We start from the raw sequence: 13,648 nt of genomic DNA, 5'->3' as shown, positions 1-13,648 counted from the left end.
TCCAGTTTCACTGGGACCAAACACAGTTTATTGGAATACTCTGGAAACATGTTACAGGATATATTTTTCTTACATAGAAGGAAAGTCACTGCAGACCTTCAACAAGACCATGATTACCTGCAGGAGATCCTCTAGTTTATTATGGTTAACACAGTGTTCAAATGGAGGAAAGAACTACTTTGTTCTAATTGTTTCACATAATAAACCAGAGATTCAAATGAACAATTCAGGATAAATGTTTTGCTTGATATAATCAAATCAGTTTACAAGAACCAAAAAAACATTCAAGGATTGTGTTTTTGTGCAACTTTTGCATCAAGCTAAGCTGTTAAGTTTCTGTTTCGGTTTGCTACAGCTGCCAGAATGCAACATACCAGAAATTGAACAGCTTTTAAAAGGGAAATTTATTAAGTTGCAAGTTTATAGTTCTAAGACCATTAAAATGTCCAAACTAAGACATCCAGAAAAGATACTTTGACTCAAAAAAGACCAATAGGTCTAGAACACCTCTGTCAACTGAGAAGGCACATGACTGGTGTCTGCTGGGGTCTTTGGCTTCTAGTTCCAAACAGCTTCCCTAGGAGCTTTTTCTTTCTATATCCCAAAAGTCTGGGTCTCATGTGGACTCTGTCAGCTTTGAAGCAACTGTTCTCTAAGCATCTGCATCTGAGGTTTCTCCAGAATGTTTCCCCTTTTAAAAGACTAAACTAATCAAGACCCGCCTCGAATGGGTGGACTCGTATCTCCATCTAATCAAAAAGTCACGTGCACAACTTGGTGTGTCACATTTCCATGGAAACAATCCAGTAAAAGTTTCTCACCCTAAACACTACTTCCCACCCCACAAGATTGGATCAGGATTAAAACATGGCTTTTCTGAGGTACATGATAATTCCAAACCAGCACAGTGTGTGTGGATGTTTCCATATTACAGAGAAAGATTATTTTGTGTATAGGTGTTTGTGTATAAATTTATTAAGCTATAGTACTTATTTTTTTTTCAGACCCATTAGAACTTTTCCACCAAAACTGACTCCTATCACCACTTTAAGTAATAGTCAGGGGCTAGCTCTCTTACCATATGATTTTTGTAGACCTTCTGATTTGAAACCACCTTCAAAGCTAATCATCATTTAGTTTTATACTTTGCATTAAAATTAGAGATGAACATAACATGTTTTTGTCAGCTGGATTTTCCTCCTCATTCACTAAACACAGCTCTTTATATTTTGGCCATTACCTAAGTCAAATATATGCTTAAGAATTCAAGATTTGCCATCACTGATCAATTCATGGAGTGGGCATCAAGCTCTGTAGGTAATGTCTGGTAAAACTGCATTGTCACTGGCATTAGAATAAAAACTTTCAGCTATTTTTAACCTGATTGGGGTCATGGATTCTATGAGAATATGATGGAAGCTATCTCCTCCCAGAAAAATGAGCATATGAATATATGCTGCATACATTTAGCATATAATTTCAAAAGCGTTTATGGAGCCTTAAAGTATATCCAGGGATCTCCTGGGGTTAAGAACTTTTGTTCTAAGGGAACATCTTTGAGATAGCACTCACTTGGATTTATAAATCCTATATGTTTATAATTCCTATACTTTTGATCACAGCTTAAATCCATACATGTACTTATTCTGGGTAGACATATGTAATTGATGACATTAAAAGTGACCTTTTTGGAATTTGTGCTGTTTTATTTTACTCTGTTTTAAACAGTCTTTTAACCATTTTAAACCCTTCTAAAGGAGGGGACTTTAAGTGAAAGTTTCTCTTTTTTTCTCCTTAATCTTAAAAGCAAATCTATCTTTAGACTTTCAGCTTGAATATTTCATTTAATATTTGCATTTGAAAAAAATTCTCCAAAATGATATTGACCTTAAAGATTCTGAAAGACAGATTCTACATAGAAATTTAATTCCAGTTCTCTGCTATTAAAATAACATTGACTCTCAGAATTAGATAATTGCTTCACATTTTTGAACATTACTAAATGATGATTTTTAGACTAAAAAATGTATGAATCCAAGATGCTACAAGAATTTAGTATATACATTTTTTCATGGTAGTTTACAGAACTTACATATAAATATAAGCTTTTTAGTCACCATATACATTGGATATATATGCTTCCTGCCTCTCATTATGAATAATGATTTCATATATATATACAATACAGCCTTTATCACCTCCTGAACTGAAAAACTGCACTGTCATTTGAAACCAAGAACTAGGAGCTATGATTTTAAGCATTCAGTATCAAAACCATCTTGCCAAAGTTTATGAGGCTGGAAATTTAAATAGCCCTTTTAGTGTAGACACTACAGTGAAAACAATCTTCCGTAGCCATCTGGTTATTTGCTGCCAGGAACTTATACTTTTCCATCTTACTTTATTGGCATATGTGAAGGTGGAACCATTGCTGGATAAAAGGTTCATATACAGGACAAAGCAAATTTGTGGGCTTGGCTGTGTGAGAAAGTTGAAACACTTAGATTTAATTCCTTTCAGATTACTGATCAGTCATGCTGAAGTGAAATCTTTGTCATTACAAAAATATGTAAATTTGCATGTATTGTAACATAAACCTACTTAAACATATTTCACAACTTAAGATGAATATTTTTCCATATATTTTATGTCTAAAATCAGGACACATCTTAGAATTGATAATTTGGCAGACTTTTCCCCTTAATTCTACATAAAATACTAGTACAAATAATTATTGATGGTGTGTCAGAGTCAAATGCACTGGCTAGATTAGAGCAGATAAGATCAGAAGGCATCTTCTGATGTCAGAACAAATCCCCTAGGAAACTGAAACTAAAGGGTAAATTAATTTGCTAAACAGATTTTGGTGACAAAATAGATACAATCAAGTGATTTAATTTTTAAGCACTTTTCACCTATCCTATGCAAATCATTAGACCATAAACTTGTAAGCCCAATGTAAATCACTTTCTAAAAGCATTTTGTATAATACTTGGTGCATGAAAAATGATGTTTATGTAAGTTTGCAAGCATAATGAATTATTGTTCAGTGTAAATTAATACATTTCAGCTACATGCAAAATATTGGATAATCATAAAAAGTTAATGTTTGGAGAAATGAGTGTTGTACAAGACTACATATCAAATGATACCATTTTCCATAAATAGGTAAAACTGAAACACTTGCAAAATTAAAACTTAGCCTGGTCCAGATAGTACCTATTAAATCATTGTTCATGTTCAATGTTAATGTGATAATAATAGCATTCAAAGGATTTTTTTTAATCTACACATTAGTTTCAAAATTAAAAAGGTATATTTTAACAGGATATGTTTTAAAACAAGTTGACACAAGTAAGATAGTTTGGAAAAAGTCAGTGCTCAGTTTTGCTTCCAAATTTGGACTTTGCAACTTATTGTCAGTCTAAGAAAGAAATAAGAAGCTGTGCAGATAATTAAACATTTGCCTTGGGGGAATTATTTGCAGTTAATTAAAACCATACACTTTGGGTGTATACTTGCTTGGCTGGTTATTAAATTTGAATCATATGTTAACTACCCAGGTTTCTCACTTGTCGATCAAATATTGCTTGTGGCAGCTTCAAAAAACAACTTTCTCAGAATATTCCAAACCATATTGTTTAAAGTTATTTCCAAGTTTTGGAGTGAGGGCAGAAGGGGAACTAGGAAGATAGGAAGAAAACAAAGAAAGAATGATTTACTTTAGACTCTATCTGATTCAATTCTGTTAGAGTTGGAACTCAACTGAGAGAAAAGAACTCAGTATAGAGCCCGTTTGTAAGTAATAGAGGGGTTGGCCTACCAGTCCAGCTTTTTCCATTGCCTCATGCAGACAAAACCAGCTCATGACTTTTAGACATCGTTTGATTGTCAGTGTTTCAGCTACATGAAAGTTACCGAGTAAACCCCACAAAGGCAGAGAACTGAAGTTTTGTTTTCTATACTCCCCAGCACATTTGGTTCACTATTGCCTCCCCAGTATCTAGCAGATAGTTGGGCCTTAATAAATATTTGTGTAATGATTAAGAAACCCATTTTCTGTCTTCCTGCTGACCCTCTCACATACTCCTTCCTATGGCATTTTTAAGGCAGTTTTATTGAGATATAGTCACACACCATACAATCCATCCAAAGCGTACAATCATGGCTTGCAATATATTCACAGAGTTGTGTATTCATCACCATGCCCCCTTATTATTGACATTTAGCATTGGTGTGGTATCTTTGTTAAAACAAGATTATTGAAAGAATATTGAAATACTACTGTGAACTATAGATTATCATTTACATTAGATATTGGAAGAATATTAAATATTAAATATTTGAATATTTAAAGGATATTAAAATATTACTGTGAACTGTAGACTATCATTTGCATTAGGTGTATTTTTCCCCATATGCCACCCTATTGTTTATACCTTGTATAGAGATGTACATTTGTTCTAATTCATGAAAGATATTCTTATACATGTCCTGTTAGCCAGTTATCATCCACAACAAAGTTCACTATGTTATACAATCCCATGTTTTATCCTCTGTCTTTCCTTTTTATGATTTACAGGACCCTAAACTTCCCCCTTCTACCACATTCATATGTATAATTCAGCACAATTACTTACACGCACAATAATGTGCTACCATCACCTCTATCCATCTCCACTTATGATGATTTTTTAAAGAGCTTCCAGAGAAGCCTCAGACATTTGCCAAGGGGCCCTTTCTAGCTTTGCAAGAATGCATAGTCATCAGAATCCTCTTAGGCATGTTATTTCTTGTAAAATACATTATATAACAGAAAGGATGAGCTTATGCTGATTCTATGTTTCAATATACTATAAGAGGGACAGGATGAAATTATACAGAACAGAAGTTTTCTGTTTTCTCCAGATGCAGGAACAGTCCCTAAGGAAGATGAGCTTAATTACCACTGGATTTCAAGGCTTTCTAACTGGCATTTTCAAGGACTCAGTGTTCTTATATGTGAACTACAGTAATGGAAGCATTAAGAACATTAAAATTAGATATTCCTTTAATCTTCTCTATTCTTTCTTCTTTTCATATCTTTTTACACAATACTCCGAAGACTTTCATTGATGTGCAGACCCTTCTTGTATTTCCTTCTATATTGTCAAAATGGTGTCCCAACTTTGTGCAGATACCTTATGGAGTACTATTTTAAGAAAAATTTATTTGTTGATAATAGTGTTTAAATATTTTAATGACTTGCTAAAACTAAAAATAATAAAGACCACCCCCTAAATATAGATCATGTTCTTGCTGAAAATTGCTAACTAAAATTAAAAATGGTAACTAAAAATAAAAAATGCTAACTAAAAGTTTTGCTTACTTGTTGCACTAGAGTCCACAAAGGATGACAATATTATAAAAGAAGATGAAGTAAAAGATCAATCTGTGTGTGACCAAGATAATCCCAATGGTAAGTAGTGAGTTTTTTTCAGTATTTTTCTGCTAGAAAATAATTCTATTTAAAAAGCAAAACATATTTTTACCTTTTCTGGAAAAAAAATGGAATTTTGGTAATATTTTATTGGTGCTGGACACCAGCTGACTCATAGCAGCCAACTTTAGATAGGATGTTGACTCTCCACAGGCTGGCTTCACTGATTTTTGTTTCCTGCCTAGAAAGTACAGGCATTGTGTTTGAAACTACTGAAATAAATATATGATCAAATGAGAATAAATGTGAGACATATGGAGAATAGATCCAGAAGATTAAACCTATGTATCATTGTAATACCAGGAGAATACTACAGAAATGAACAAAACTTTAGAAACATAACAGAAAAAATTTTTTGTTTCTAATGCAAGCCAGTCCCTCTGCCTAAAACATGAGATTACATGTTATACTTATAGGAAAAGATAATGAAACCTCAAATGAGAACAGAAAACTACATGGCCTTATGAAATTTCTGAAGGTCAGTGATAAAGGGAGACTTTTAAAGCATATGAGAAAAACAAACATAAATTACCAAAGGTTAAGAAAATATTCCACCCAGGTATCCTTCCTGAATAAACCTAACATAAAGCCAGTGCAAAAACAGTAACTAGAGAATAGAAGGCAAAAGTCAAGATGGAGAAAGACAGTTGGCAAGGGCTAAATGGTAAGAGATTGATTAAATGTATGGAAATGTTTAAATAATTGTTTCAGATTTGGTATCAAAATATCTTACCAAAATGTTTATTTTTTTCCTCGGAAAATTATAATATATTGTTTAAAAATAAGAAAGAAAAGGAAGAAAGGGGAAATGTCTGCTATCAGTAATGAAAGACTAAATAATTTAAACCAATCCTACCACCTAAGACAATGATACAACCATGACAGAGAAAGTTCAGGGTCTGTTTAAAGGCATCAGAGAGCTAAGATAATAAAATGTCAGGTTTTGGGAGAAGATGGAAATCCAGAGATGTAAGCCCAATATTTAAAACTGTTTTTATCTTATAGCATTTGCTGATTCTGCAAAAGAAGTCTGAAGTCCCATTGCAGAAAAGAGCAACAACCCCTTGGTATTTAGGGTTGGAACCCAAACATCATACTCTAATAGAAAAAATGAGCCTGCAGTAGATCAGCCTTCCAAGAGATTACTGTCCAATTCTTAAAATCATTTTAATCCCCAAAGTGAATCAAGAGCAGCCCAGATTTTTGCCCTACTCCCCCAATCGTCAAACACCTAAAGAATAAAATGTAAATATTTACTAGCTAAACCAAGGAGTGTTATAGTCCTCCAAATAGGTGTATAATCAATTTGTAAAATATAATGCCCAGCCCACTCACACACACACAAATAAATGGAAAAATGAGAAAACAAAATTACATGAAAAACAAGCACACAAAAAGAAAACAAGAGGAACAAGCTCATATAGGCTGACGACATTAGAGTTATAAACAAAGTATAAAATAATTATGCTCACTACATATGAGATAAAAACAAAATCGAGAATTTTTGCCAAGAACTGTAATTCAAAGAAATAAAAAAGGAAGAAAAGAAAGTCTAGAACCTAAAAATGCCATAACTGAAATTAAGAATTCAATAGATGGATTTAACATATTAATTTGTGAACTGGAAGTTAGGTCAAAAGAAAATATCCAAAATAAAACCACACAGAAAAAAAAGTATGATTAGCAAACACTAAAGAGAAGAAAAGATATAGAAGACATCATGAGAAAATCTATCACATGTAAATGGAATACCAGAGAGAGAGAGGAGAGAAAAAAAATATTTGAAGAGATTATTGTGAGAAATTTTCTACATTTATGATGGATATCAAGCCCTGTTCTAGTTTGTTGGCTGCCAGAGTGCAATATACCAGGAATGGAATGGCTTTTTAAAAGGAGAATTTAATAAGTTGCTAGTTTATAGTTCTAATTGAGAAAATGTCCCAATTAAAACAAGTCTATAGAAATGTCCAATCTAAGGCATCCAGGAAAAGATACCTTGGTTCAAGAAGGTTGATGAAGTCAAGGGTTTCTCTCTCAAGTGAGAAGGCACGTGGCAAATAACAGCATCATCTGCTAGCTTTCTCTCCTGGCTTCTGTTTCATGAAGCTCCCAGGGAGGCATTTTCCTTCTTCATTTCCAAAGAGCACTGGTTGGTGGGTTCTCTGCTTCTCGTGGCTACATCATTCTGCTCTCTCAGAATCTCCTGGCTTTCTCTCTTGTCATTCTCTTTTATAGGATTCCAGTAAACTAATCAAGACCCACCCTAGTGGGTGGAGACACGTCTCTACCTAATCCAGTTTAACAACCACTCTTGATTGAATCATGTCTCCAGGGAGATGGTCTAATTACAGTTTCACATGTACAGTATTGAATAGGGATTAGAAGAAACGCTGCCTTTACAAAATGGGATTAATATTAAAACATGGCTTTTCTAGGGTGCATACATCCTTTCAAACCAGCACAGGCCCCATGTTCAAAAAGCTCCTTGAACTCCAAGCAGAATAATTCAAATTTAATCCACAGCACTTTGAGTAACTCTATGACACCTAAGACCCAGAAATGGAGCGCTGCAGCCCTAAAAGTTAGTTTAGCTATATACAATACCAGTTAAAGTAACCAAAAAAGAGATCAGGTTTCAATTCGAAATAAAAATGAAACGAATCTGGCTGGGACTAAGATAAATCAGAATACAGGATAAAAGATGATAGTCTATGTACTCTAGACCTTCCCCTACTATATGAGAACAAAGGCAGAGAGGTTTATTATGTCAAGAACCTAAATTTTCTGTGACATATGATCTAAATCAACCTATGTGGATGGCTTATTTAAACAACCCAAACTCCTGGAGTCCAGAATGGAAACAAGGCCTTGTAATTCTATATAGCTTAATGCAATATCTGGATACATCTCAGATTGTTGTGGGCTGACAAGTAAAAAGTATTGGTAGAATTCATTGAGGGTCTGAAGGAAAAAAAAAGGAACTATTAAACTTTTCCCATTTGGGAAACCCTGGGTACCTCTCAACCATTGGGGATTCCCAAGGAAATAGGCCAAGCTCTTGATTTTGAGGCTTACCCTTATGAAACTTATTTCTGTAGGGGAGAAGTTAAGACTACCCATAACAAGACCAAAGAGTTGCTTCCAGGAAAACTATTTTGTTTCTCAGATATGGCCTCTCTCTCTAATACTAATTCTGCATGGAAAATCATTACCCTCCCCACTACGTGGTACATAACATTCAGAGGTGAAAGTCTCCCTGACAATGTGGGGCGTGATTCCCAGAAATGAGTCTGGCCCTGGCACCTTGGGACCAACAATGCCTTCCTAACTAAAAGTGGGGAAAGATGTGTAATAAGATAAACCCTCAGTGGCTAAGAGTGATCAAATAGAATCAAGAGGCTATTCTGGAGACTACTCTTATGCAAGCTTTAGTGAGATATTGCTAGTTGCCATGGTTTGCTAAAACCCAACCAACACTACTCCTGCTAACTCTTAAGAACCCCTACAGCTCAAACTGAGATTCTTTAAAAGTTTCATGCACTAGTTTTCTTTCCTGGAAACTACCATTTCCAGAGAGTTCCTAGGCCAGATAAATCCTGAAACCCAGAGGGACCAGCTTCTCCAAGATTATTAGCTAATTATATCCCCCTCTCCTTTAGTGTTGACATCCCTTTTCTACTTGAAAAAGTCAGAATGGGCATTGCCTAAAGATCTCTATAGATTGGGAGAAAGATCAGAGGAGGAAGAGTTAGAGAGAATAGGATTTAACAAAGGTGTATGACTGCTGAATCACTATATTGATATTTCTTCTAGCCTCCAGTGTTTTGGAGTAGCTAGAAGGAAAAATCTTGAAATAGTGGAATGGTAACCCATAACAAACTCTAAAATCTGTTCTATAACTACTTGTTGAAGTGTGCATGGAAAATTATTTCTTTTTCTTTCTTTCCTTGTGTATATGTTATATTTCACAATAAAAAATGTTTAAGGAATTTAATCCACCGCAAGAAGAGAAAAAAATAAATTTGGCTTCATCAAAATGAAAAAAAAATGTGTGTGAAGGACAGTATCAACAAAGTGAAAAGAAAAACATTTGGTAAGAAAAATATCTGGTAAGAGCATAATTTTCAGAATATGTAAGAAACTTCTGCAACTCAATAACAAAAAGACAAACAATCCACTTTAAAAATGGGCAAAGGGCTTGAATGGACAATTCTCCAAAGAAGATATCTAATTGGCCAATGAGCATACCAAAAGGTATTCAACATTATTAGCCATTAAGGAAATGCAAATCAAAATGACAAGATACCACCTTGTGAATATTAAATTGATATTAAATTGCTGGAAAGAATATTTTAAAAGATCAAATATAGCAAGAGCTGGCATGGATGCAGAGAAATAGGAACCTTAATACATTGTTAGTGGAAATGTAAAATGGTATAGCCACTGTGGAAAACAGTTTAGCATTTTGTCAAAAAGTTAAACATGAAATTACCATATGACCTGGCAATCCCACTTGTAGGTATGACCCAAAACTTGAGAGCAGGTACTCAAACAGACATTTTTCACCAACATTCATAGCAGTGTTAAGCAATAACCAAAAGTGGAAGAAATCCAAATATTCATTTGCAGATGAATAAACAAAATGTTGTGTATACATACAGTGGAATATTACTCAGCCTAAAAAAGGAATGAAGTCCTCATCCATGCCGCTATATAGAAGAATCCTGAAGATATCAAGTTAAGCACAATAAGTCAAACACAAAGGGACAGATATTGTACAATTCTACTTGTATGAAATAGTTACAATATGCAAATTCATGACGACAGAAAGTAGACTAAAGGTTACAGGGAGGATTGGGGGAATGGGAAATAAGGAATCATGGGTGAAGGTTTCTGTTTTGGGAGATGGGAAAGTTTTGGTAATGGGTAATGGTAAGGGTAGCACAAACTGTGAATATGATTAATACTACCAAATTAACTGTGGCAGTTTCATGGGCACTGACAGAAAACTTGCAAGTAGGGTAAAATTTCAGACTCTTCACAACTTGACAAGCATCAGCAACACTCTGCTAAAAAGGCTGGTCAGAACCAGAGGCAGTGTGTCTGCTCACAAGACATACAGAAACTCGAGGGGATGTGTGGAAAATGAGATGAGAAGGGAAATAGAAATAGAAATCAACCCAGAAGGACACAGATGAGATTATCACTTTATAGTACAATTATAAATAGGTGCGTTCAGCAATTGTAACAATTGTACCTCACCAGTGCAAGGTGTTAATAGGGTGATATATGGTATTTTATGCATGATTATTCTGCAAACACAACTTCTCTAATAAAAAAAAAAAACCTGACTGTATTACATACCTTCAAGAAGTGAAAGTAAGGACTGACCACGTTAAGTAGAGACATGGATATTATTAAAAAAAAAAAAAACCCAAACTGAACCTCTAGAGGTGAAATATATACTATCTGAGATGAAAACTATACATGCTGGGGTTCATGGCATACTGGACAAGACAGAGCAATAGAAAGTGCACAAAATGAAACACAGAGGGAAAAAAATTGAAGAAAACATGAAGAATATCATCAGTTGTGAAAATACTTCAAGTGGGTGTATTTGGAATCTCTGAAGTTAAGGTGGAGAGGGAAGATGAAATATTTGAAGAAACAGTGGCTGAATTTTTTTCAGAAATTTGATGAGCATAAACTCACATATCTAAGAAGTCCTATGACCCCCAAGCATAAGCAGCATAAAGAAAATTATACCCGTGCACATAATAATCCAGTGATAAAGAGAAAAATCTCAATGTGACAAAAATGCAGGAGTAAAAGGCAAGTTTTATACAAAGGAAGAAAGATAAGGGTGACCGAGAGGACTCATTGGAAACCATGCAATAACAAAAATGAATAAGCTGCAGAAGTGCAAAAACTTGGATGACTCTCACAAATAAAATGATAAATTAAGAAGGTATTAAAGCATGTATATTGTACAATTCCATTTACATCAAGATCAAAAAGCAGGGGGAAAAAAAGAAAGAAAGAAAATCTAAGGAGTCAGGGTGTTGATTAAACAATGTGACCAGGGAGGAGGTACTGGGATGGAGGAACCATGAGGTGACATCTATGGTTATTATAATGACATAGTTTTGATATATGATATAGCATTTTTTGTATTTGTTTTAATTATTTAATTGAGCTCTGTATTTGGGGGCACTTTTATGTGTATGTGTTGCATTTTTAATAAAATGTTTAAAAGAGGAAGGAAGAGAAAGAAGAAGAAAGGAAACAAGGAAAGGAAGGAGAGAGAGAGGACACGATGGTCATACAAAAAAGTTATAGTCAGAGGAGGGAGAGTGTCCCACTGTACCTAAAGCTGATTTCCACAAAGGCAGCTCAACTCCTTAGCTAAAATTCTTATTATATGGACTCTGACAGTACAAGTTAGGTTCAAGAATTATCTTTGAAAGATTTCACAACAATTGCAAATAAAATTATAAACTTTCAAAAAAGATAAACAGCCTGAGTATCCTGAGTATATTCAGTAATATACATAACAAATAGCAATGTGACAAAAATGCAATGCATAAAAGATGACAAAAACACAGTTATGACACTAAATATAATTAGAGTACTTTATCAAATATGAAAACCACTCAGATTGAAATTAAATTCAAAATTAAGATAAAGACTTAAAAATGGAAACGTATATTCTTTGAGAAAAAAATCTAAAGAAAACATGAAAAACTACTTTAGAATTATCCAGGTAGAATTTTAGTAAAAGTTAAATTCCTGATTAAATATGACAGCGAATGGTCTTTCTGTGTCATAGCAAGATACCCTACAAATAAAAACGTGTTGGAAATACAATGGGGGAATTCACAGATACATCTTTATCAGTTAATGACAGAACAAATAGACTAAAAATGACATGGAATGTTTGAAAAATGTGATTAGTGGTGTGGCCCTGCTGTAGGAATAGACAGGCTGATCAATGAAACAGAATAAAGAGTTTAGAAATAGACCAAAGTAGATCTGGGATTTTGGTACATATTCAGGCTGACATTTCAAAGATAGATGTTCAAGGAAATGGCATTAGGACAACAAGTCGGCCGTTTGGAAAAATAAAGCTGAATGCCAACCTCATTCCTTCCACTGACATAAATTCCAGAAGGAACAAAGATACAAAATATAAATGAAACTATGAAAGTACTAGACTAAAAGAAACAAAAGTTGTTTGTTTTTTTAATACTGGCATAGGGACCGCCATTTAAACAGTGAATAATGAATACATGTCCACACACGCATGATTGTCTACATGTATTTTATAAAATATATCGCATGCATTTATATATCTCAAATGTGTTCATGCACCTGTGTCAGTATGTCATGAAGAAAGGAAATGGCTAAATCTGAATATATAAATGCTATGATAAATATTATAATTCGATTCTAAAGAAAAAAACTGTGAAAAATAGTCTCAGCCTATGTGACAAAGAACGAATTTTCTTATTAAAAAAAAAATCTCTAACCTGTAAGAAAAAGTAAAAATAAACAATCCAAGAGAAAATTGAGCAAAGGAATCAAATGGTAATAGTCAGAAGAAATACAAATAGCTATTCTAAATATGAAAAGATGTCCTATCTCTGTATTATTTAAAGAAATGCAAATAAAACATGACCAAAGTATCATCTCAGAATGTAAGTGTAGTTCACTGGTAGAATTCTCGCCTGCCACACGGGAGACCCGGGTTTGATTCCCGGTCCATGCACTTCCCCCAAAACAAACAAAAGACAAAAATTCAACAAATGGTGCTGCAATAATGGGAAAAATAATGAAATATAACCCCACCATACAGCATACAAAAAAAAAAAAGTATATCTCCTTTTGAGTATCAGAGAAGTTAAGTAAGATTGTAAGCACACAGGATTTGTGGAAGAAGGATATTCAAACACTCACAAATCATTAGTGGAAAAATAAAAGGCACCTTCTCCTCATCAGCAATTTTGGCAAAATCTAATGAAGGGTGGCATGTTCATAAACTCTGATCCAATAATTATACTTTCAGGGATTGATCTTAAAGTAACACCCATCAAGATATCTATTCATAAAAATGTTCACCATAATAGCAAAGGAAAAAAAGGGAAACATCCAAAAGTTCATCCGTGAATA

At 34.1% G+C, this 13,648-nt stretch overlaps 1 protein-coding gene across 3 annotated transcripts in view; it reads left to right on the top strand.

The window, feature by feature from the left end:
- MACROD2 (mono-ADP ribosylhydrolase 2) overlaps positions 1 to 13,648 on the top strand; it is a 2,249,967-nt gene that overhangs the window by 2,124,826 nt on the left and 111,493 nt on the right. For all 3 annotated transcript variants that reach the window (XM_077115113.1, XM_077115111.1, XM_077115108.1), the window contains one exon: positions 5,381 to 5,458. In XM_077115113.1, coding sequence (XP_076971228.1) covers positions 5,381 to 5,458 — 78 coding nt within the window. The remainder of the gene's footprint in view (positions 1 to 5,380; positions 5,459 to 13,648) is intronic.

This window comes from Tamandua tetradactyla, chromosome 1 (assembly GCF_023851605.1).
Source record: "Tamandua tetradactyla isolate mTamTet1 chromosome 1, mTamTet1.pri, whole genome shotgun sequence".
In the NCBI taxonomy this organism is placed as follows: Eukaryota; Metazoa; Chordata; class Mammalia; order Pilosa; family Myrmecophagidae; genus Tamandua; species Tamandua tetradactyla.
This window is presented reverse-complemented; position numbering and strand designations above follow the sequence as displayed.